The sequence below is a fragment of the Mus pahari genome, chromosome 19 (assembly GCF_900095145.1).
Source record: "Mus pahari chromosome 19, PAHARI_EIJ_v1.1, whole genome shotgun sequence".
In the NCBI taxonomy this organism is placed as follows: Eukaryota; Metazoa; Chordata; class Mammalia; order Rodentia; family Muridae; genus Mus; species Mus pahari.
Genome location: NC_034608.1, coordinates 3,081,147 through 3,105,308, shown reverse-complemented (window position 1 = coordinate 3,105,308; position 24,162 = coordinate 3,081,147). Strand labels below are relative to the sequence as shown.

Below are 24,162 nucleotides of genomic sequence, written 5' to 3'. Positions count from 1 at the left end.
TTTCTGACTTCTCTGGGCCCCAGGGTGAGAATTCCTTTGGCAGAAAATACGGGTCATACCTTCTTAAAGCTCCCCAGCTTCTTTGTAGCACCACTATAATTACTACTCAAAATAATAATTACCGTTTTCTCTCTGCATGGTGCTTTGAAGCGGCCAGATCCTTCAGGGCAGGGATGTGGTTTGGTTCATCTCTGGGTCTCTGGCCCCAGGCGCCGGGAGATTCAGATTATGTTTATTGGACAAATGGATGATGGATGAGCTGAGCAGGTGAGCTTGGGAGGAAATGGGGTAGGGAAAGAGCAAGGTGAGCAAGAGGTGGTTCTGTCAGTCGGTGGCTCAGCCTGAGCTCTTAAAAGTGAGATTTGAGTGTGTGTTATCTTTTGATGTACAGACACTTGAGAAAGGACAGTTAGATGAGGGGATGGGGTGTAGCTCAGTTGGTAGAATGCTCACCTAGCATGTCAGAACCCTGGGTTCAGTCTGCAGCACCATATGAACTGGGTGTGGTCGTGAAAGTCTGCAGTCCCAGTGTGTATGAGCCAGTGGCAGGCGGAGCTCTGTGAGTTCAAGACCAGTTAAGGATAATGTAAAAAACAGACAGACAGACAGACAGACAAGATTATGCTGGTAGAGAACTTTACAGCTTTGCCAGGGACCAGAATTTGGATCCTAGCATCTACATCTGACAGTTCACAAATGCTGTAACTTCAGCCCCAAGAGATCAAACACAACCTTCTGGCCTCTGTGCACAAATACAGACTCATAGACACAAGCAAACATATGCATACACAAATACAATACAAAACACCTTTAAAAACTGGGGCAGGGTGCAGAGCAGCCAGCACCCACATCAGAGGACTCACAAGCACCTGTAACTCCACATCCAGGGAATCTGACACTTCCTTCTGGTCTCCTTGGACAGCTCTCTTTATGTGCACATACCTACACAATCACGGATGCCTGAGGAACAACAGTCAAAGTGGACCTCTGGCCTCCGTAAATGTACACCTACACCTGCACACACTCTGTTTGTGTCTGTCTCTCTCTTTCTCTCTCACACACACATGAAGAGGGTGCTCATGTGTAGGACAGGAGAGGTGGTTTGATTAGCCTTGCCAGTAGATTAGTTACCTTCACGATGCTGTGATCAAAATATCTGATGTGAACCCTGTAAGGGAGTAAAGATAATGTTTTGGTTCATGGTTTCAGTCCATCATGGCAGAATGTGTGGTGGAGTATGTTCATATCATGGTAGATCGGAAGCAGAGAGAGAAAGAGAGAGAGGAGAGACAGAGATAGAGACACAGACAGACAGAGGGCAGGGGGCGGGGAGGTGGAGAAGAGGGACACACACAGAGAAAAACCAGAGGTGGATATAATTCTTTTTTTTTTTTTAAAGATTTATTTATTGAACTCAGGACCTCTAGAAGAGCAGTCAGTGCTCTTAACCACTGAGCCATCTCTCCAGTCCCTGGTGGATGTAATTCTTAAAGGTCCCCACTCTGATTGGCCTGTTTCTACAAGGCAGAACAAGACCTCATGCGAGCTCATGCTTTCCTAGCAGGCACAGCTGGGGAAGAAGCATTCAAGGCATGAGCCCGTGGGGAACATTCCAGATTTCTGGAGCTGGACTTAGAGGCTACTGTGACTTGCCCAGTGTGCCTGCCCGGGCGGGAACTCAAGTTCTCTTCAAGGGCAGTTTACACTATTGACTGCTGAGCCAGAATCTCTTCAGTCCCAACCTTGACCTTCTAGTTCTTCTGTCTCTATCTCCCTTCCGAGTGTAGTGCTGTGACTATTGCACTAGGCATGCGGTACCCTGAACCCCCATCTTAGCATAAACTGGATGAGGTGACATGTGTGTAACCCTAGCTCTGAGGAGACAGAGACAGGAGGATTAGCAGCTCAAGGTCACCTTCAACCTGGGCTCCTAAAACCCTGTTTCAATATACAAAACAAAAACAAAAAACTGAGTCGGAGAGATGGCTCAGCAGTTAAGAGTTCCAGATGCTCTTGCAGAGGACTCAGGTTCAGTGTACAGCACCCACGTGGTTGTTCACAGCCACCTGTAACTCCAGTTCCAAGGGCTCTAACACCCTCTTCTGGCCTCTTCAGTCACTGGACATGTACACGGTATACATACATACATTCAGGCAAATACTCGTATACATAAAAGTAACAACAGAAGCATTTAAAAACAAAACAAGAACCTTAGCAAGCAAAAAGAAATACTGCCAATTTTATTTCTTAGAAAGGAGGTTTCTTTTGTTTGTTTGTTTCTTTTTTGTTTTTTGGTTTTTGTTTTGGTTTTTCTGTATAGCCCTGGCTGTCCTGGAACTCACTTTGTATGCCAGGCTGGCCTCGAACTTAGAAATCCGCCTGCTTCTGCCTTCTGAGTGCTGGGACTAAAGGCGTGTGCCACCACACCCAGCTTAGAAAAGAGTTCTAACCAAACATTAAAGTAATTATCTTGCAGGCCTATGAAACGTTATGTCCTTGGACCCAATATGTAGCCAAGGATGTCCCTGAATCTCTAATCCTTCTCCCTCCACCTCCAGAGCTCTGGAATCACCTGCACACAGGGTCTAACCTAGGACTCTGTGCACACCAGGCAAGTATTCTTTCAACTGAGCAACTTGCCATTCTCAAGCCGGTCAAGTGGCTTTTGTCCATGTCAGAGATACTGGAGCGGCAAGGGCCTCCTGTGTCTCCAGTCTTGCATCATCCTGAAGGATTCAATGGTGGCTCTCCCTGTCTCAGCCCCTCTCCTACCCACCTTCACATCTAGAAGGATCTGAGAGTAGAGACTCAACTGTCTCACTTTTAAAAAGACCTGCACCACCTCACCAGCTGCAGACATGCAGGTACAAGGTCAGATTGAAGCCACAAAAGCCACAACAGGAATATTTTATGTTGCACGACAAGTATTGTCCAGAACACACAGCTTTGAAAAATAACACCTGCCACCACAAGAAGAGAAAGGGAAGTATTTTCCGGAACCATTTAGAATCTACAGATGAACTCTTCCTAGATTCTGAGAATAACCTGTTCCCAGAAGGGGAAAGTTTACCAACTTTTCCAGTTTGTTTCTTTATATCTCGTTACCTTTGTCTGGACATTTTATCATTACTGAAGCACGGTTCACCTCAGCTGAATGGAAATCTAAGGGCTTGGCATTTCCTTATTGAGGGAAAATAAGCTCTCTAGTTAACAGGGCTTGAATCCAAGGAAGAAGTGCAGATGAGTCCTCATGGGTTTTTGGGTTCTATATTTGGGCAGTCTGCAGGTGATACTCAGGTAGTCAGGATTGGTAGCAATGCCTATACACACTGAGTTATCTTGCCAGTCCCCAATAAAATCTTTTATCTATTTACTTACCTCTCTCTCTCTCTCTCTCTCTCTCTCTCTCTCTCTTTCTCTCTCTCTCTCTCTCTCTCTGGTTTTTTGAGACAGAGTTTCTCTGCATAGCCCTGGCTGTCCTGGAACTCACTCTGTAGACCAGGCTGGCCGCAAACTCAGAAATCAGGCCTCTGCCTCCCAAGTGCTGGGATTAAAGGTGTGCGCCACCACTGCCTGGCTTACATTTTTATTTTTTAGGTGAAGGACATGCATGCCACTAGGTGTGTACATCAGAGGACAATTTGTGGAAATTGGCTCTCTCCTTTTACAAACTGGGTTCTGGAGACTGAACTAGGGTTGTCCAGCTTGGTGGCTGGCACCTTTACTCAGTGATTTTTCAGAGAAGAGAAAGCAAAGGGTATAGATGATGAAATCTCACCCAGTGTTCCTTATTATTCATGTTGAGCCTGAACAAGATCGTGTACTGTGTATTTAGTATTTTTTAGTATCTGGGGTTGGAGGATCCCTCAGGGTCAGTGTTAAAATGAGGATTCTGGGGGCTAAAGAGAAGGCTCAGAAGGTAAGAGCATTTGCAGCTTTCCCAGAGGCCTCACATTCAGTTTCCAGCTCCCATGTTAGGAGGCTCACAACCACCTATTAGCTGTAGCTCTAGAGGATCTAATGTCCTCTTCGTGCATCTGTGGGCATGTACACAGTATCTACTCAAAATGCCAGCAGGTACTCATACATACACATAAATAAAAAAAATAAAATAAATCTTTAAAAAGTTACAGATCTGACCTTGTCAGTCTAAAAAGAAACCTGGGACCCCACATTTCTCATACGCTTGTGAATGATGTCAATCCTGCCTGCCTGAGACAACGCACCCCACAAACTCAAGATAAGGGCCCACACTCATAGGAAGAGAAGGAACGATTAAAAACCAAAATATGAGCCGGGCGTGGTGGCGCACGCCTTTAATCCCAGCGCTCGGGAGGCAGAGGCAGGTGGATTTCTGAGTTCGAGGCCAGCCTGGTCTACAGAGTGAGTTCCAGGACAGCAGGGCTATACAGAGAAACCCTGTCTCAAAAAAACAAACAAACAAACAAACAAACAAAACAAACATCAAAATATGGGGTGGAGAGATGGCTCAGTGGTTAAGAGCACTGGCTGCTCTTCCAGAGGTCCTGAGTTCAATTCCCAGCAACCACATGGTAGCTCGCAACCATCTGTAATAGATCCGATGCTCTCTTCTCGTGTGTCTAGAGACAGCTACAGTGTACTCGTAAATGCCTTAAAAAAAAAAAAAACCTAAAATTTTGCATCTCCCGATGAAAACTCAAAAATTGTTTGCTAATTTTAGTAATGATAGTTTGCAAATGATGAATGCATGTGTGTGCATGTGTGTGCTTGTTGTAACCAGGGGACCCTTAAGGCGACTGTACTTCAACAGCTGCAGCCCTTCTGCTACTGGCAGCTGTTCCCATCACTCTATGGGAGAGGGCATCCCCTGGAGGATGAAGGTCTGTGAAGGGCTCTACGGTGTGGGCTGCCCCTCAGACATCTGTACCTGGGAATTCCTATGAGCATAGTGACTCTAGAGGCTGAGGCAAACTGCCTGTTACTTAACACTGAACCAGGTTTGAGGTGTTTGGTGATAGAAACTCAGGCAGGCGAAAGTAGGTAAAGGCCAGTATGAATTTTCATGGGAGTTTGAAGACAAGGCTCAGGGAAGAAGAGTTAAAACAAGTCAACAGGAATGCCAGGGGGGCTTAAGAGCACCAGAGGCTTTTGTTCTTGGAAGGACTGGGAAGAAACATCTGTTTCTTCTCTGCACGATTTCATTTGTTTCTTCTACAGACAGGCTCATCCCACACACCGAGTGACAAGGCTGTTTCCAGCTACAGAGCTTGTCAACTTCTGCCACCTCAGGACTCAGACTCTCACCACAGTTCCAGAGAATGCCAGGCAAGTCTACTGACTGGCCAGTTTGTGTCATATGGCAGCTCCGTGTCCACCAGTCTGCTGTTCTTCTACTTAAACTTTCCCCTCATCTGAGATCTTACTCGGTCTCGTGGCTTTATACTATTTTAAAGATTTGATTTGTAATTTTGTGTATATCTGTGAGTCTGTATGTGTGGGTCTGTGCATGTGAGTGTAGGTGCCCGCACAAGTCAGAAGGGGCAGTTTGAGCTCCTGGAGCTGGAGTTACAGGTGGGTACTAAGAAACCAAATTTGGGGACTCTGGAAGAGTAGCAAGCACTCTTAGCCTCTGAGCCATCTCTCCAACACCAAGATGTTTATTTCTTGATCATGTAACAATCTCAGGTTGGGGTTGGAGGCTTGTCTCTACAAACACTCATTCACAAACCCAGATTTTTCTCTGGCTTTACCTGTTTTCCCTGGTGTCTTAGTCAGGGTTCCTATTCCTGCACAAACATCATGACCAAGAAGCAAGTTGGGGAGGAAAGGGTTTATTCGGCTTACATTTCCACATTGCTGTTCATCGCTGAAAGAAGTCAGGACTGGAACTCAAACAGGTCAGGGAGCAGGAGCTGATGCAGAAGCCATGAAGGGATGTTCTTTACTGGCTTGCTTCCCCTGGCTTGCTCAGCCTGCTTTCTTATAGAATCCAAGACTACCAGCCCAGAGATGGCACCACCCACAAGGGGCCTCTCCCCCTTCATCACTAATTGAGGAAATGCCCCACAGCTGGATCTCATGGAGGCATTTCCCCAACTAAAGCTCCTTTCTCTGTGATAACTCCAGTTGTGTCAAGTTGACACAAAGCTAGCCAGTACACCTGGCCCATGTTATAACCAGGAAAGCCAAAAGAACATCAGGCAGGCATATTTGTTTCCTAAGGTCATTGGCTCAGAAGTAGCCTGTGACATTTCTGCTCTATCTTATTGGTCAGAAGCAAACAGGAGGCCACACTTAGATGCCTAGAGAAATAGTGTAATCCTTGGGTGTGAAGAGACACCAGGGAATTATTTGATAGAGTTGCATGTAAAAGAAGAGCCGGTCTTAGCAATCACTGAGCTATGTGTGGAAAACTGTTATGGTTAAGATCGATTTCCAAACTGGAGAGATGGCTCAGCTGTTAAGAGTGCTTGGTCCTGGGCTGGTGAGATGGCTCAGTGGGTAAGAGCACCCGACTGCTCTTCCGAAGGTGCAGAGTTCGGATCCCAGCAACCACATGGTGGCTCATAACCATCCGTAACAAGATCTGACGCCCTCTTCTGGAGTGTCTGAAGACAGCTACAGTATACTTACATATAATAAATAAACAAATCTTTAAAAAAAAAAAAAAAAGAGTGCTTGGCCCTCCTGCAGGGGGCCTGAGTTTGGATCCTAGCAGCTATGTTGGGCAACTTAAAAGCACCTGTAACTCTAGTTCCAAGGGAATCTAATACCTCTGGCCTCTTCCAGTAGCTGCATTCATGTGCATACTTTGGCATACATGCATACCCATAAATTATTTTAAAAATGTAAAAAAAAAGATTGATGACCAATTTGAGAGGATCTAGATGGATTTAGACAAGCCTCTAACATACTGTGGGAGATATTTAGATTAGGGTAACTGAGATGGGAAGACCCACATTACATTGGCACTGTTGCATGGGCTGGGGTTTCTGGAGTACCAGCATTCACCCTGTCTGTTTCCTGACTGTGGTTGCAATACCATGATGGACAGGATCTTCAAACTGTGCGTTCAAGTAAATCCTTTCTCCCTTAAGTGGCTCTGGTCAGGCATTCTGCTGCAGCAAAGAGAAGTAACTTACTACAGAAATGGCCTAGGAATTGGCTGGGTGGGTAATATTGTTTAAGTTTGAAATCGGGAAGAGTCAGCAAGCCCTTAAAATTCATACGGATCACAGAACTCAGAGAGTTACAAGATTCAATAGCTATGGCCAGGAAAATGGCTCAGGTGGTCGAGTGTACTTGCTGCCAAGCTTGACAACCGGAGTTAGACTCCCAGGACCCACATGATAGAAGAGGACCAACCAACTCCTGATAGCTGTTCTCTGCCCTTACTCGCACATGCGTGGACACACACACACACACACACACACACACAGCGCCTGCAAGCCCCAGAAATGGGAAAAAAATAATCCCACACAAATCAGATATAAAAAGTGACTTGGGGATAGCTGGCTGCGGTTAGGGAAGGAGTCCACCCTGAGCATCGGGTGGAGTCAGTGGGAAAGGAGATAAGGCGATGGGAGGGGGAAAAAAGATAAAGTTGGGAGACACAAGAGAAAGCCTGGGGTTCCCAGAGACTTTGTTCCTTGTAGTTGTCACTGAAAGTGGCACAAAGCTGTTCCCCTCAGGGTTTCATGGGTACTAGGTGAGTGTGCACCCCCTGACCCTTTGAGGCTCACCATGGAGGAAATATTTAATCTTCAGATTACTTGGTTTAACATTCTAAGAATTCCTCTGTGTGGCCCAGGACTCGGGATGCAACAGTAACTACCGTAACCATGTTTGCTGCTGCCAGTTTGCCTTTTCGTTTTGTTAGCTTTGAGCCAGGAAGGAACAGTTAATTATTTTTTTTTTACTGTCCCCCGTTTACTCTTTAGCTTTGCGGCCATTTTTTTAATACCCCTGCCGTGGGTTCGCCTTTAGCCTTTTGATCAGTTACAAGCAGCCTATGATCTTTATCACCCGTTGAAAGGTCCTGGCTGGTTTATCTTTAATCTAACCACGGAAGTCCAGCGCTTGAACATGAATTACAGGCAGTTTGGGCATTTTCCATTACAGGGCTCAGCACAGGCCTCCTCCTGACTTTTCTACCTCTCTACACACTCTAACAGACCTGCAGCAAAGACTGGGTGGTGCTTCTGGAGCATCTTGCGAAGGATCCGGCTATGCTTTCCATTTTCTTAGCTTGTCCTCGGGTGTCATGAATCTTTTTGCCTCTGGGCTTGGCTTCTTTAGGCTGCACAGAATTTTCTCTGGTGCAGGAGGAGTTTGTCCATCCATGGGGCTGGCGAGATGGCTCAGTGGTTAAGAGCACTGACTGCTCTTCCTGAGTTCAATTCCCAGCAACCACATGGTGGCTCACAACCATCTGTAATGGGATCTGATGCACTCTTCTGGTGCATCTGAAGAGAGATACTGTGTACTCATATAAATAAAATAAATCTTAAAAAAAAAAAAGTCCACCCCTTACTTAGTCCAAGTACCAGCAGCAGCTGACGTCTGCTTTTGGAAACGTAGTTACATGATGATGATAATACCATTTGTCTCAGAGAAGCTGACTTTGACTTACTGACTTTCAAGTTTCAAATTGCGCCTTGGAGGCAGATAGCTGTAGAGGGTCCTTTCATTCCTTTTCTTCATCATCACCATCCTCCAAACTGGGATGGACCTTTCTTCTAGGAGAGTAATAAGTCATAGAGAAACACTTAATTTGGAGCCCGACTCTGAAGGTTCGAGGTCATTCTTGCCATGTCACTTAATAAGGTAATGTGACCTCTGGTTCTCTACAAAACTGAGGCCGGTTGCAAGATGAGGTCGTCCCAAAATGTAACCCGCACCGGAGGCGCGAGCGGAAGCGGCGGGGAAGGTTGCATTTTTGGGGGGAAAAAACTCCAGATCTCGGGAACCGAATCTTTTTCTGGAGACCGGCGTTGGCCTGGAAGCGCCCCGGGGCGGAAGGGGTTACGATGATAGAGACGACAGGAGGACTGGAGTAGTGGGAGCGTCGCCGCGGGCAACTCACCGCGCAGGCGCGAGCGACGAGGCTGGGTTGGGGGCCGCCCCGACACCCGGAAGTGTGCGCCTAACGGGTCGAGCCCAGCCTTCGGTCCGGGGAGGGGGCGGGGCCCGAGCCCCTCGGAGCGAGGCGCCATAGAGCAGAACGGAGGACCTGGGTCCTAGAGAATTCCGGAAGTAGCGCCCTGAGGCGCCTTTCCGTACCATAGAGCCGGAGGGGGTGGCGGCCAGGGGTCCCGGAGCTCCTCTGCCTAGAGTGGCGAGGTAGCGGTGGCGGCCCGGGTGGGGGAGGAGAGGGAGAGGCGCGAGCGGAAGCGGCCGGGAAGGTCACTTCCGGCCTGGGCGCCCGTCCCCCTGACCCCAGGGTCTGAGTCGCCGCTGCCGCCGCTGCCACCATCCGCGAGGCAGGCGAGAGGAAGAGTGCGGCGTGACGGCCCCGGGGCCACGGAGGTGAGGGCGGCCGCGGGCTCAGGGGGGCGTGCGCCGAGTGGCTGGGATGAGAGCGCGTCGGGAAGCTGGGCTTCGGACGGGGGTGGGTGGGGAGGCGGGAGGGCGAGCGCGGCAGAGCGGACTAGTGCGCGTGCGTGTCGCGTTAGGGGTGTGTGTGGGGTGGGGGGGGTGGGCGTGAGCGGGCGCGCGGCCGGGGAATTCGCGCGCGCGCGCGCGGGAGAGATCGGCGCCGCGGCCTGGGACAATGCGCGTGCGCTACTCCGACGGCTGTGCGGGGCCGGCAGGCACCTGGGTGACCCGATCGGTGGGGTCCCGGCCACCCGGACTGGACTTGCAGCCGGTCATGGCCGGAAGTGCCGGGGACTTGTTGCGGGGGCGAGGCTTGATGGGGGGGGGAGGGACCCCGCCGCCTGGATTGGGCTGACCGGAAACGGCGGCCCATGACCAGTCTCGGCCCTAGTTCTCCCAAGTCCTCTCCTTCCTCAAATCGAGTCGCCTGGCCCGTTGCTGCCTCGGGCGCCATGCGCTGGCCTTTGATCCAGCGAGTAATTACGGGATGCAGGTGGCGGGAGGCTCATTCATCTATTTCCCCCGCGCGTGCAGACGGGCGGCAGGAAACACGTCCTGGGAGGGGAAGCAGCAGGCCAAGGTCAGCACCGTGTGGGTCGTACTGGGCCGCCTGGACGCACTGTTGCCTTCCTCCCCCTGGGCGGACTCGGGGCTGGGTCCAGCGCGGAGCCCCGCCCCCAGTCTGTACAAGAGTAGGTCATAGGGTGACCCCCAAATCCCGGGCATGTATGCCCCTGCACTTGCAAAAGGTCAGTCGGAAACGTGATCCACAGACGAAGAAGTGAGTGGAGGAGAGTGAACCGACACCTGTCTTAACACCAGGAAAGGAAAATGAACAAGAAGTAGGGATGGAAAGCAGGAGCTGAGGCCTGACCCAGTACAGCCTTAGGCTGTACTGAATTGCCCAGGCTCCATGTTTGGCGTTGTTGAGGATCTAGCTGAGACCTGGCCTCTGCTCTGGGGTAAGCTCCAGTGGGCTTTAAGCCTCTTGGGTCAAGTGCGGCTAACTTCCCCTCCTGCTTCTCTGGAGTCACTGAGTGCTGTGCAGCCATGGCCCAGAGAACCTTCACATTAGATTCTGACTTGGTTTATCTCATGCAGAGAAGGGTATATCCTCAGGCTTGGCCCATGGTGAAATTCAAGAATGATTTGCAGCTACTGGGAATATTGCCCACGAGCTCTGAAGCTCAATTCCTTGCTTGAGCTTCCCAAGTTCTGCAGCCATAGATAAGAAATTTCCTGCCATTCCTCATGAGGACACAATAGAGGTGTTAAACAGTGATACACCCAGAGCAAGGGTTTTCATACTTTGCTTTCAGGCAAAAGTTCAAAAACTCTCTGGAGCCAGCTCCTGATTTCCAGTTTTGGCTCGTTTACAGTTCTGTGACCTTGGATGTGTCACTTCCCCCTTTCCAGGCTGTTTCCACATCATTCTACTTAATTGTTACACTATTACAGTTCCCTGAATATGCCCAGTCCATCAAGACTACAAACTCCGCTAACCCCAGGGCATTGAATTGCACTGGTGGGGATGTGGGTTGGAGGGCTGTTCTCAAGGTTTCCATGGGCCAGGCCTGCTGGTGGGTGACACTGGCCAACTTGAGAAGGATCTTGTGGTTCTCGTTTTGCAGTAGCTCAGGACAATAGGGAGATATGCCAGTGTCCCTGAGAGTTCTAGGCCCTACAGGACATGGGTGCTGAGTCTTGGACAAGGGGACCCCGAGACTTATGGGAGATGGCAGAATGTATAGCTCAGGGCCATCAGTAACTATGTAGTCACTAATGGGCACCCATAGCTCTTGTGGGTGCCCAGACACACTTCACAGACTTTCCAAAACCACATTGTCATCCTCTGTCGAACTAGGAATGTGCCAGGTGTTGGGCCTCCATATTTAGAAGAGACTGAACATTTGATGACTTGCTTTGAGAGGTGGGCAGGCACTGACTGCAGGGTTCTCTTGAGGCCCTGGGACAGAAGTGGTCACCTCCGAGTTTTGGCCAGATAGGACAGATACTTGCTGGTACTTGTGTGCCCTAGGCCCTAAAGTAGCTTCAGGATACAGTATATGGAGGTTCGTGATTGTAGTGCCGCCCCTTCTGTTGGAACAGTTCTTTTGGGCATGCTGGACCTGGGGTTACAGCCCTATTCTTAAGTGCTAGCCATTGGGTTGGGTTCCTGGTTCCCTATTCTGGGTTAAAATGTTAGGAGACTGCGTACAGGGCTGCTGGCTGAAGACTCTTGAGACCTGGCCGCATTATAGGAGACCTATAGTAGGATAAACGGAGAGGATTAATACTGGTGGCTGGAATGGGTAGGGAGATGAGATCTGTGCCAGCTGTAGTGGAGGCCTCACTAGCCAGTGGAAGCTGAGCTTTTATGACCTTGAGGTGGATCCTAGCCCCTGTCCAAGTGGGCTGGGTGACCCTGTTGCCACCGTGCTTTTCCTATTCTGTCTCAGCCTTGGGCTCCTCTCCTGTGCCTGGTGGGGAGTGCCTGCGTGCCTTACAGGAGCTAATGCTGGGGACCAGGTGCTCATCAGGTAAAATCTCAGCCTCAAAGCTAAGGGCGAGGCTGCTGAGAGCATAGGTTTGGGTTGGTGTGCAGGATCAGTTGGTGGGGGCAGAGTATAGTTCCTGCCCTCCTTTGAGGACTCAGTCTTCTGGAAATTCCTTGTGATGTGTGTGGGAGGGAAACCCATAGGAGCTTAAGCCCAGCCAACAGAAGCAGATGTTAATTGGGAGCAAGTGCCGGTGTCCAGAGAGGAAGTCTGGCCTACCCAAGTTTGACGGAGTTTGCTCTGTGGCTGTATGACTTTGTATTAGCCCCTCAGCTGTCTAGCCCTTGGGTTTTTCATCTCTGAAACAGGTATAGCAGTGATAGTATGTAAGAAATGCTTCCTAGAATTGAATCGAATCGAATCGAATTGAAGGTGCCTGCCTCAGGTTTCTTGTTCAATACTGGACATGTGTCACGATTTACTACTGGCTTGGGGTGAGGTGAGACACCTTGGCTAGGTCACATGGTTGGTCATCAGTGGGGTAGGTTCTTACCCTGTCAGCTTGCCTGTAGGGATTGTCCTGTGACCTCTCTCCCTGCAGTTCAGGGGCTCAGGATCTAAGCTTATGAGCTTATAGTACAGTGTACCTCACAGCTTGGGGTTTAATCTGTGCTTGGTGAATGTGATCTGTACTGTTGGCTACGGAAGACAGCTGCAGCAGAGGGAAGGGAGGAGTTGGGAAGGCTTCCCAAGGGAGGCACTTTAGATACTGGGCCTTGGCACGTGGGCATGTTACCTCAGCAGATCTAGAGAGGTATAAGGCCAGGTATATCTACACACCTAGAAAACAGCTCAGCCCAGAGGTTGGGTCTGAGATAGCCCTGTAATGCAAAATGTAATGTAGTGTTTTTCGAGGGTTTTAGGTTCACAGAAAAGTTGAGCAGGAGGCACCTTTCCTTGATGCCCCTTCCACTAACCCCAGGTTTTGGGTTGGATATTGTTGTAATCCCATTCTATCCCCATCTTGGGTTAGCTTGTGGTTATCAATAAATCCTTAGGGACATTGTAATCATCCAGCATGCACAGTGTACTCTTGGAGAGGGTTTTGCTTTGGCAGTTTTCAGTTACTTTCCATTGGTTAAGAATTAAAGTGCTGGGCAGGGGAGGTTAAAAAACAAAAAAGAATTGAGGTGCTCAGGAGTGAGTGTGAAGGTGTGCAGACATATTTGAGGCTGAGAGCTAGTGCTCGGATCCAGGTTTGCTTGGCTTCTGCTTCCTGGCTGTGTTTGGCCAGGAGGGAGCAGGGTGCTCCTCAGGGGCTGCTCTAGCTGAGTGCCAGGTGTGCCGCAGCTTCACAGTGGATTAAGAATCTAGAAGGCTCTCCTGGGCTAGGTGGGGGCCAAGGCTTTTCTCTGTCCTGACCATGTTTACTTCACGTCCTTGCCAAACAGGCCTTGCTAGCCTTGGTTGACAGTGACCATCGAGTCCACAGGAAGTGGGTGCTGACCAGTTAGGAGTCAGAGGTTACCATCCACCAAAAACACTGGAGGAGAGACCGGGAGGGCCAGGAAGTGGCTCCATGACATGTCTAAATACAGCCTCAGATATGGATGGGTGCAGATGATAGTCTCAAAGTGTGACTACCAAAACTGGGTGAGATGGAGCAGTCCCTACAAGCTCATCCTTGTGGAACAAGTCTAAGAGCCCAGTGATGGCGAACACTGGGATGCATCTGCTGAGTGGTGAGGTCTTGCCTGAGGACTGAGGAGAGGAAGGCTCAGCTTTGGTCTGGTGCTGGATGTAGGACTTAGTTAAAGAGGGAGTTGAAAGGCCACACACAGACAAGGGAAGGCAGAAGGGATCTGCTAGGGAAAGCAGAGTGGTTGCTCTAAGGAGCATCCTAGTGAAGGACATCAGGACAGTGGGGCTGCTATTTGTGTAACATGTTCTGGAATGGTAAGTACCCTTAACGGTTGCCCTCGGAGATCCCAGAAGGAAATCGAAAGATGATAGAGATAGTACAAAGCTGGCATGTGATAGGAGGTGGGTCCTGGGCACAGGAAGAGGAAATACTTGAGTCAGCCCTTGAGGGGGAGGAGGAGCAGGCAGCTAGAAAGTCAGGGGCAGGATTCTTCAGAGGGGAATGGGGGTAGATAGTGATATTGGGGGTCTGGAAGATGGGAGTATGTAAAACCAAGGCCACACTGGGGTCTTTAGAGATCGGGTATGAATTTTGGTTTTATGGCTAGTGGGGTGTGTGATGGGGCTTGTTTAGGCATGATAGTGTTTCTTGCCCATGGCAGTTTTACTGAATTAGGGGATCCCTTCCATAATATAAATTCACCCACTAAAAGCACAATTTGATTGCTTTTACCATGTTCACTGTGTTTTGTGTTTGTCACAAGAGAGTTTAGAAAATTTCCACCTGCCCCAGCCCTAGGAGCCATTGTATTTTCTCTATGGCAGTGATTCTCAACCTTCTAATGCTTGGACCCTTTAGTACAGTTCCTCATGTTGTGGTGACCCCCAACCATAAAAATTATTTTCGTGGCTATTTTATAACTAACTTTGCTACTGTTAGTTAGTTGTTAGGTAAATATCTGATATGTGGGATATCTGAAATGTGACCCCCCCCCCCACAGGGGTCTCAATGGACAGGTTGCTCTGTGGGTTTGCTTATTTTAGGTGTCTTACATAGAGTTGAGCAGTATATGTTTTCCTGAATTTGGCTTGCTTTACAAGCAGAAAGCCTGGAGGTTCGTTCAACTTTGTGTTTGTTTTTGTGGCCGTGTGCTGTGCTTCACATGTTGGCCATTTGTATTGGCTCTTTGGGGCTTTTGGGTTTACAGCTTCCCTGAACATTCACATCTGGAGTTCCGTGTGGCAGGATTTTTTCCCCTTCCATTACTCTAGAGTGTAGACTACTAACCGGCTGCATTGATGGGTGATTGTTTGCATACCTGCAGGGACAGCCAGGTGTTTCCTGAAGCAGGTGCACCACTTTGCCCTCTGCAGCCAAGCCAGAGGCTTTCTTTCTCTCCATCCTCACCAGCGCTCTCATGACACTGAGCTGTAGTATGGAGCTTCTCTGTGTTTCTACTTGAATTTACCCGTGGCAGCATCATTTTGTGTGCTCACTGGCCGTCTGGATGTCTTTAAAGAAAAGGCTATTCAGATCTTTTGCCCGGGTGGGATTTGTGTACGGTCTGTGTTTGTGCTCATTCGTATGAGTGTGAGCACATGTGTAGGTTGACTTCAGTCACTTCTATATTTTAAATATTTATTTACTCACCTACTTGACATGTATGATATGTACTTGCTTATGTGTGCCATGTGTATGCAAGTACTTGAGGCCAGAAGAGGGCATTGGATCCTCTGTCTGGAACTGGAGTTTCAGGCAGTTGTGAGCTGCCATGTGGGTGCTGAGAACCAAACCTAGGTTCTTCTTCACGGAGCGTCTCTTCAGCCTCTTTACCCTGTTTTTTGAGATGGGGGGTTTTATTGAGCCTGAAGCTCACCCTTTTGGGTAGATTATTTAGTTGGCCTTACAAGCTCCCCTCCCCAAACAGGCCTGGCTGTTCCTCCTCCTGGTCCTGGGGTTGCAGCTCTGGACTTGGTCCTCAGGCTTGTGCAGCCACTGAGCCATCTGCTGCAGCTTGTTTGCTCAGGGTTTTATTTGCGTTATTTGAACTGAGTAATTTTTATTACAAAGATTAAGGTCATGGAGTGGAGATGGGTCTTGAGAGGCTTAGTTTAGATCCAGAACTGGGGTGCCAGTGAGGGGAGGCACACAGAAGCAGGTCTTGGGGTGGGCACATGGAGAGAGGAAAGAGAACAGAGGAGGCCATGGCTTGGTTGGGGCCTTTGAGGAAGAGGGAGATGAAGTCCTTGCTGGTGAACCAGGGATGTAGGTGTGGGTAGAGGGTGCTTGAGACTCAGAAGTAGATGGGTCTTGGTGACATTGAAGTCAGAGATGTTGTTTGTTAGTGAGAACCAGTAGAGAACAGGTGGCCTGGAGATGACTGGTTGGTAAGGAAGGAGATGCATTGGCATGTCACCACTCCTGCCTGCTGGTGGGTGGGAGGAGAGGAGTGAGGCAGACCAGGCTGCAAGACGGAAGCAAGTGAGTGTGAGAGGCTGAGGGGCAGGAGGGGCTGCTTCTGCACCCAGGCCCAGCAGGCAGGGGGAAGAGGAAGCAAGATTGGCAGCAGAAGAAAGCAAGGGGTTAATTGGTGGGCAGGCATCCAGAGGGGGGTGGGTGGGACCTAATAACAACAATAATAACAATAATTTGTCTGGGCGTAATAGCTCTGTCAGATCCATGTGCTAATTGGATTGCTTAAGGGCCCTGTTGGGACGGGTGGGGGCTGAGGGAGGGTGCCCTTCCTTTTACCTCTGCAAGGCGGAGGTCAGAGCAGGGTGAACATCTGTAGAGGCTGGAGGTGCTGGCTGAGAAGGGAGAGGAGGAGGATAGGAGAGGGTGGGATGCACCTGCAGGCCTCCTGTTCAGAGGTGCCTAGCACCCTGCTGCCTGGACTGGGTTTCATTTCTGCAGGTGTTCTGGAGTCTGAGCCTAGAAAACCAAACCTAGGGTCTCTGTCGGCCACATGCCAGGTGTGAGCTCTGCCACCGAACAGCCTTGCACATCTTGGGAGTTTTCTTGTGCTCAGGATGGGGCCCTTCTCTGTGGAGCTGTCATGAAACTACAGAGCTGGGTTGTGGCTCCTAAGATTACCTGGTCCCTCTGTGCCTCCCCTGCAGATATAACATCTGTTCCCCTTGCTGTGAGATCTTGAGTCGGCCCCACACTTCAAGAACTTGAACAAGAGGGCCAGTAGTTTAAGAATGGGTGGATGAGGGGCTGGTGAGATGGCTCAGCGGTTAAGAGCACCGACTGCTCTTCCAAAGGTCCTGAGTTCAAATCCCAGCAACCACATGGTGGCTCACAACCATCTGTAAGGAATCTGATGCCCTCTTACGGAGTGTCTGAAGTCAGCAACAGTGTACGCACATATAATAAATAAATAAATCTTTAAAAAAAAAAAAAAACAAAGAATGGGTGGATGAGTACATGGGAAGACTGGGTATCCTTTTTGAGCCCTTTGCAAGAGTACAAATCCCTGATTCATCCCCATAAGCTTGCTTCCACTGGAGGCTTCCCACAGCACTGTGAAACATCTGTCCTTTCAGGATACAGCTGAGGCCTTAAGAGCTTTTTTTTTCCCCCTCGAGACAGGGTTTCTCTGTATAGCCCTGGCTGTCCTGGAACTCACTTTGCAGACCAGGCTGGCCTCGAACTCAGGAATCCACCTGCCTCTGCCTCCCAAGTGTTGGGATTAAAGGCGTGCACCACCACCGCCCTGCCCCCTTAAGAGCTTTTGTAAGCTCAGGGTCACAGTGCAGCTGTGGTAGCATGGGTTGAGCTTCCAGGCTGGGATTTTCCAGGTGAAGAGAGGTGTGCCTCTGTCTGGTATCAGGCAGGCTCTCAGCTTGTTTGCTTAAGTCAGCCAGGCGTTGTTAGCTCTGTCCTGCTTTAGACAGCCACCTAGACGGTCCTACAGCTCTGCTACCCAGAGGAGACAGACATAAGAGGATCACCTTTGAGGCTTGTTGAAGATCTGCCTCTACCCCACAGATAAACCCAGGTTCCTGTGTTGTGTGACCTGCTGTACTTCTTTGTCAGTTTGTTGGCAGGGGCCTGGGGCAAAGCAAAAGGTTATGATGCAACAAGGCAGGAGGAACAGAATGCCTACCGTTTCTGAAGTTAAAATTTTCAGGACACTTTGTGTGTTTGTGGAGACATTGATGGCAAGTCTTTCCCAGGTATTTTTTCATTTTTAAAACTATCGTTGACTGTACTTGAAGCTCCCCATTTTGCTAGACTGCCTGGTCACCAAGCCCCAGGAAACACTGTGTCTCCACTCCCCAGCAGTGGGATATGGTGTTCTGCCATATCCAGCTTCTACATGGGTGCTGGGGACTGAACTTCAGGCTTTCTGCTGTGTGACAGGCCTTTTCAGGCTGAGTTTTTCATCTCCCCAGCCCCTTTGAGGACATTTTATATGGTATTTGACCCATGGGATAGGAGTCAACCCTTCTGTATCCTGGACCCACCAGTGTAGTGAGTGGACTTGTGTGCTCCCCTGGTTCAGAGGAACGTATCCAATAATCAACAGCAGCAGCACATGGCCTGTAGATAAGCTAGGCTGCCTGCTGTTGGCTGTGCTCCCCACCCATGGCTTCCTCATGACTCCCTTAGCCTTGGCTTTGAACGCTGCCCTTATTTTTTCGTTTCTTGCTCATTGACATTAGAAGTCAACTAAACTTTTCCTATAATCAGCCAGATAGTGCATACCTAAATTGTCATTCATATACGTGACTCAGAACATTTGAAATGTGACCATTTGAAGGGAGACACCATGGTGTCAGTAGGAAGAATTTGGTCAGGCTAGCAAACCTTTTCCAGCAATCATAGGTTAGGCTCTGCATCCGTGCCTGTAACCCTGCCAGCCGTCTTTGGGGCATCAGTTTCCTTGGGGGTTGTTTTACTGCCTAGTTAGTATAGTAAGGCTTCCTGGTTTTTGGGAGAGGCTGCCCTCCTCTGACCACTGAAGACATTCTGCAGGGGTGAGGTGAGTGGACTACAGACAGGCCACTCACCCCCCTCCCGCCAGCCTCCTTCCTGTAGGAAGTTGGATGGAGCTGGGAATTCCCAGCTGCTTGAGCTTTTTAAAATGAGAGCACTGTATCACTTAGCAACCACCTTTCACAGGCCAACCCTCTCTTCCACCTCCTCTTTGACTCCTAGCAGTACCTGCAGCTCAAGTCCTGTCCTTCCTTCCCCCACTTAGGTACTTGTATACTTAAGTTTACTTTCTATTAAAGGTATTTGTGTGCTGAAAATGTGCTGGTGTTTGTTTTATTATTATCCCCCCCCCCCCCCAGAGTTCTTTGTGTTACAGCTCTGGCTACTCTGGAACCCACTCCATAGACTAGGCTGGCCTTGAACTCAGATTTACCTGCCTCTGCCTCCCTAATGCTGGGATTAAAAGTATATGCCACCTCTGCAACACCTGAAGCTATGTTGCTTTAAAGCGAGCACAGAGTTGGGTGCTAGGTTAATATATTCAGAGTTGCATAGCAATCACTGCTGTCAAGTCCTGAATGTTTCCATTACCTGTCAGGAAGCCCATCCTCTTCATGGTCACTGCCACTTGTGTCCTCCAACTGCAGCCACTCAGTAGTCTGCTTGTCTGTGGACTTGTCTAGAGAGTCCATACCCATGGACTCTAACACCATGTGACCCTGGTCTTAGTGACCTTGAGTAGACCACTCACACAGAATCTTATACCATGCGACTGGGTATTTGATCCTAAGCTTAGTGATCCTGGGCAGTTCATACACAGAAACCTATTCCTGGTGACCCTGGGCTCTGTGATGTTAGGCAGTTTATGCACATGGAGCTATACACCATGTGACTCCTGGCTTAGTGACTTTTGGCATTTCATGCAACCATGTTGTTCTGGACTTAATGACCTTGGGAAGTCCATGCACATGGAATAATAGGCTTAGATCTTATTTCTTTTTCTAGCATTTGGTGTCTGCTTTTTAGCTGCCATACACATAACACTGCATGCCTGTCCACTCATGATGTTGTGCAGATGGGTGTTTTCTTTGGGTGTATGCCAAGAATGGAACTATAAGGTTACTTGGTAACTGCTTACCACTTGAGAAATGCCTGTTTTCCAGAGCGACAGTGCCATGTGACATTTTCCCAGTGTACTTGCAAGTTCTCTTTGTGGAGTTCTCTTTTGTTTCACTTTTAAGACAAGATCTTGCTGGGCAGTGGTGGCGCACACCTTTAGTCCTAGCACTTGGGAGGCAGAGGCAGGCGGATTTCTGAATTCAAGGCCAGCCTGGTCTACAGAGTGAATCCCAGGACATCCAGGGCTACACAGAGAAACCCTGCCTGGAAAAAAAAAAAAAAAAGACAAGACCCAAGATCTCATGTAACCCAGTGGTTTTGGACTCATTATGTAGCGGAGGTGCCTGAAACTTCTGAGCCTCTTGCCTCTACTCGGGTGCTGGGATTATCAGGTGTGCACCACTACATCTAGCTTCCTTTGGAGTTTTGATGTTCATGGTGTGCCACCTGGGGGCCTGGAAGTGTTGGGTTTTATGTAGGGGAGACCGAAGAGTTCACTGCTGTGTCTGAGAAAAAAAGCTGACATAAAGCAGATTGACTAGAAGAAAGTTGAGGTGTCTCCTTACATGTGTAGGTATCATGTGAAAGCAAGGCCCCTGTGGGTCATTGGGCCTGGTGTTTGTTCTGTGCTGGTGACTAGAGTTTTTATGGAGTGTGGATGGGGAAGATTGTTTGTGCAGAGGTCCCTTGCCCTTGACGCTTGTCTCTGATAAGATAGTTTATTCCCCTGGAACAGGGAGGCCGTGTCTCAAGAGGAAGCTATGCTTTGGCTCTCAGGAAGAAAAGGGAGTCATTCCTGTCTCCACAGACCTTGAGCTGAAATCATCCCTTGCCTGGTGGTATGTTCTGGTGGGGTTCTGCCATTTTGTCAGCTTCTGCCCACTCAACTGTGTGTTCTGTTGTATAGTTCTTAAGGTTGTCAGATGAGGAAAATGAATAGAATGGAAGAGACTCCACTTATATGAACAGGAGGACCCTATTGGTGTCATACCCTTATGACCCATGGCTGCCTTATCTGCCCCTGCCCCTCCAACTCCAACACATTCACATGGTCGTTGTGGTTTGCTGACATTTGTCCAGCCTCCTAGTTTTCCCCTTTAAATCTTGCTGTTTTCTCTCCCAGTAGCTCTGGAGAGATACTCATGTGGCAGTTCCATAAGCCTTTGCATGCAGCTCTTGTGCCACATAGCCACCTTGTGCACATTCACAGAGCTGTTCAGACCTGGCTGCAGCACTAGAGACTACTTTGGTCTGTTTGTTATTTTTGTGTGGTTCTTGGGGCAGGACCAAGAACTGGGATTCATCGAGTTTTGTCTTTTAAGCTTCTCCTTGGCCCAGTTTCATTCTTCTGTGTTTTCATTCATACCATTGTTCTCTGGAACACTTGGGCTGCCTGGCCATGGGTAGTGCTGGCCTAGGAATAGATGTCTGAAGACAGACTAACTTGGTACAACATGAAGGGGCACTAGAATTGAGGAGGGTAAAGGGTGAGTAGACAGGCCTTTTGAGGAGATGACTCTCACCTCAAACATAGTCTGGCAGGGACAGCTGTCATCACATGCTTATAGACTCTCAGGAGCCAGGAGGAACACAGCTGAGGGGACCCAGGTGGCTGGGCTGGTAGGGAGCCTGTGGTTCAGGGAGTTCCTGAGGGCTGGACCTGGCCCAGGCTTTCCAGTGGCTGGCCTAGAAGACCCCCTTATATTAGTTACTATTGTGGATCAGGCTTGCCCTGATCAGCCACTGCCTGCAGTTGGCTTAGGGTATACATTTCAGCAGCAAACCGGTCCACAATGCCTGATACAGGAGGTTTAGGCTTTCTGTGTCTGAAATTCTTTTTCTGGGGTGTGAGGGGTGGAGGTTCGAAACAGGGCTTCTCTGTGTAACACAGCCTTTGGCTGTTCTGGACTCATTTTGTAGACCAGGCTGGCCTAGAACTCAAAGAGATCACCCGGCCTCTGCTTCCCAAGTGCTGGGATTTAAAGGCATGCACCACCATACCTGGCCCTTGAAATTTCTTTTTGTTGCTCGTATTTTGATGTAGAAATAGACAGTCTTCTGACACTGCTCTCCCAGTTGTACTTGAGGGTCCTCATTGTAAGGAGTCCTTTAGTTTTATAGCATGTGGGCCTGTAAAGGCATGTGGGCCTCTTCCAGCAAGTGTCACATCTGCATGGTAACTGAAACCCCATGCACCTCTGTCCTCCACTTTGTCCATGAGGAAACTGAGTCATGGAGTTGTTCTGCCTGTTTCCAGCTGGGGGGAGCTGGGCAGGGATCTGGGAGGGTGGCTCTGGCCTGTGTAGCAAATGGGGGCTAAACTATATCTTGAGTCTGGGGTGCCGCAGCTTGAGCCACCACTGTCTCGGTGCAGGCTCCTGTCTGCTGGGTGACCCCTGCTTTGGTGAGTTCTTTGTTCTGTTCAGCACCTGTAATCCCTTTCTTCCTGTCTTGTACCTTTTCAACAGGGACCCAGACATGGAGCTTCGGGAAGAAGCTTGGTCTCCGGGGCCACTGGATTCCGAGGACCAGCAGATGGCCAGTCATGAGAACCCAGGTGAGGTGGCCTCGGTGGTCCCTCAACCAGCCCCACTGCTTTCCCACCAGGCCGGGGAACCATCCTTTGTGACTCTGGGGTGCTTGGATTCCTGCCCCTTGCCCTCCAAGAGCCCAGCACTCCCAGCTTAGAATGAGAGGCTGGTGTTCAGGTCCCCAAGGGTCCTTTTAATAGACCACCCAGATCCTGGAGCCACCTTTTGTGTCATATCCGCAGCTAGCTGTTGTTGAGCACCCTTTGTGGCTCATTTCCTGCTCTAGTTCCAAGAGTACCATGTCTGCCTCCAAACCCAGGGTCTGGAAGTTAGAACGAATGAGGGAAGGTCTGGGAAGGGGAATCTGAGGTCACATGGTAAGATTGGGGAAGGGTGGGCTGGGCTGAATATGAAATTATTCTTTTAAGCCTTGGCAACATGTGTTCTGTTTGTTTAATAAAGCATTATTGGGTTGAAAAACTCACTTGTGGGTTACGTGGAGCCTAGGTTTTTTGGGTAAGACCCATCCTGGCTCACCAATACCCTCCTTCCTCTCCCTGGTGATTCCAGCCTGATGACAAGAAAGCTCATGAGAAGGCACAGTGGGCCAAGTTGTGTGTCTGACACCTGGAGCAGATGACATTGGCTTTCTCCATGTTAATAAATTGGTGCTTACAACACATTGCTTCAGTGTTCCTTAGACCTTGCTGTCATGACCCAAGGTTGTTGTCACCTCCACCTGTACACTGCCACATACCCATTTGTGTGGGGTTGCAATAAAAGTTTGGTACAATCCTGACAACTCGAACCTCATGCTGACTTGAGGTTCCACTTCGGTCTCACCGCCAGGGTGTGAGAACTCTACTTGGGCAGGTGAAACCCAGAGGGCTGTGCTGCATTTTACCCTCCCCGCTGCCATCAGGTGTTGGGCTTGTGGGAAGTGCTGATGCACTCCTCGGTGAGAGAATGCAGCTAAGATGGGCATCCCAGCCAGGATGAGAAACCAGGCAGGCCAAGACTGAGGAGGCAGGGGTCAGAATGAAGTGCTGCCCGTGTCCCCCACGCCCCAGGCCTGCAAAGACAAGCCCGGGACTAGGGATTGGGGTGTGTGTGTGATAACTCTGGCTTAGCTCGAATGCCCAGGAGTGCTGAGGGCCCTTCTGTGGGAGACTTGGGACATAGGCTTCCCCACAGCCTGCATGACGGTTCTTCATGAGAGAGACAGTCCTTGATTGTAAACTGTTCATCGTGGAGAATAGGTGTGTACAACTTCTCAGGGTGGACCAGAGACAGTGGCTTTTGCAGGAAGGAGTGCCCTAGAAGAGAAGCTTACTGACTAAACCTTCAGAACCCATCTAGATACCTCACTAGCATGGAGATCTCTGGGTTCTGTGTTACGTGACCAGCAGTCATGTTCTTTATGTGGGGAGTTGTGGTCACCTGTTCCGGGCCAGGAGTCTGGTCGGGAGTAGGCGAGACACCTCCTGTCCTCGGGTGTGAGGTGTTGGGGTTTCTTAACCCACTCGCCCTTACTAAGTTTCCTACCATCGTCCACTGCCCCACACGGATGTCCTAGTTTCCTGTCTGTTGCCGTGCTAAAATAACAACATAAAATGACTTAGGGGAGAAGGGGCTTATCTGAACTTTTAATTCCAGGTTCATCATGCTGTGAAGTCACAAGGTCAGGGGCTCGAAACAGCTAGTTACAGCACATCCACAGTCGAGGACAGGGGGAAATAAATGCATGTTTGCTAGCTTGGGCCTAGTTTGATTTCTTTCCATTTTTTTATATTTTTAAACCCTCTCTCTCTCTCTCTCTCTCTCTCTCTCTCTCTCTCTCTCTCTCTCT

The 24,162-nt window shown here is 49.4% G+C and overlaps 1 protein-coding gene across 4 annotated transcripts in view; it reads left to right on the top strand.

The window, feature by feature from the left end:
* Positions 1–9,342: 9,342 nt before the first annotated feature.
* The window catches only part of Znf787 (zinc finger protein 787), a 24,998-nt gene continuing 10,178 nt past the window's right edge, over positions 9,343–24,162 (top strand). The window contains exons 1-3 of one of the 4 annotated variants that reach the window (XM_029532104.1): positions 9,343–9,510; positions 20,519–20,621; positions 22,251–22,339. In XM_029532104.1, the coding sequence (XP_029387964.1) occupies positions 22,261–22,339 (79 nt within the window). In that variant the 5' untranslated portion in view covers positions 9,343–9,510; positions 20,519–20,621; positions 22,251–22,260. Of the gene's footprint in view, positions 9,511–9,888; positions 10,542–20,518; positions 20,622–22,250; positions 22,340–24,162 lie in introns of those variants that run through there. The other 3 variants (XM_029532103.1, XM_021219363.2, XM_029532105.1) reach the window with 3 other exon arrangements.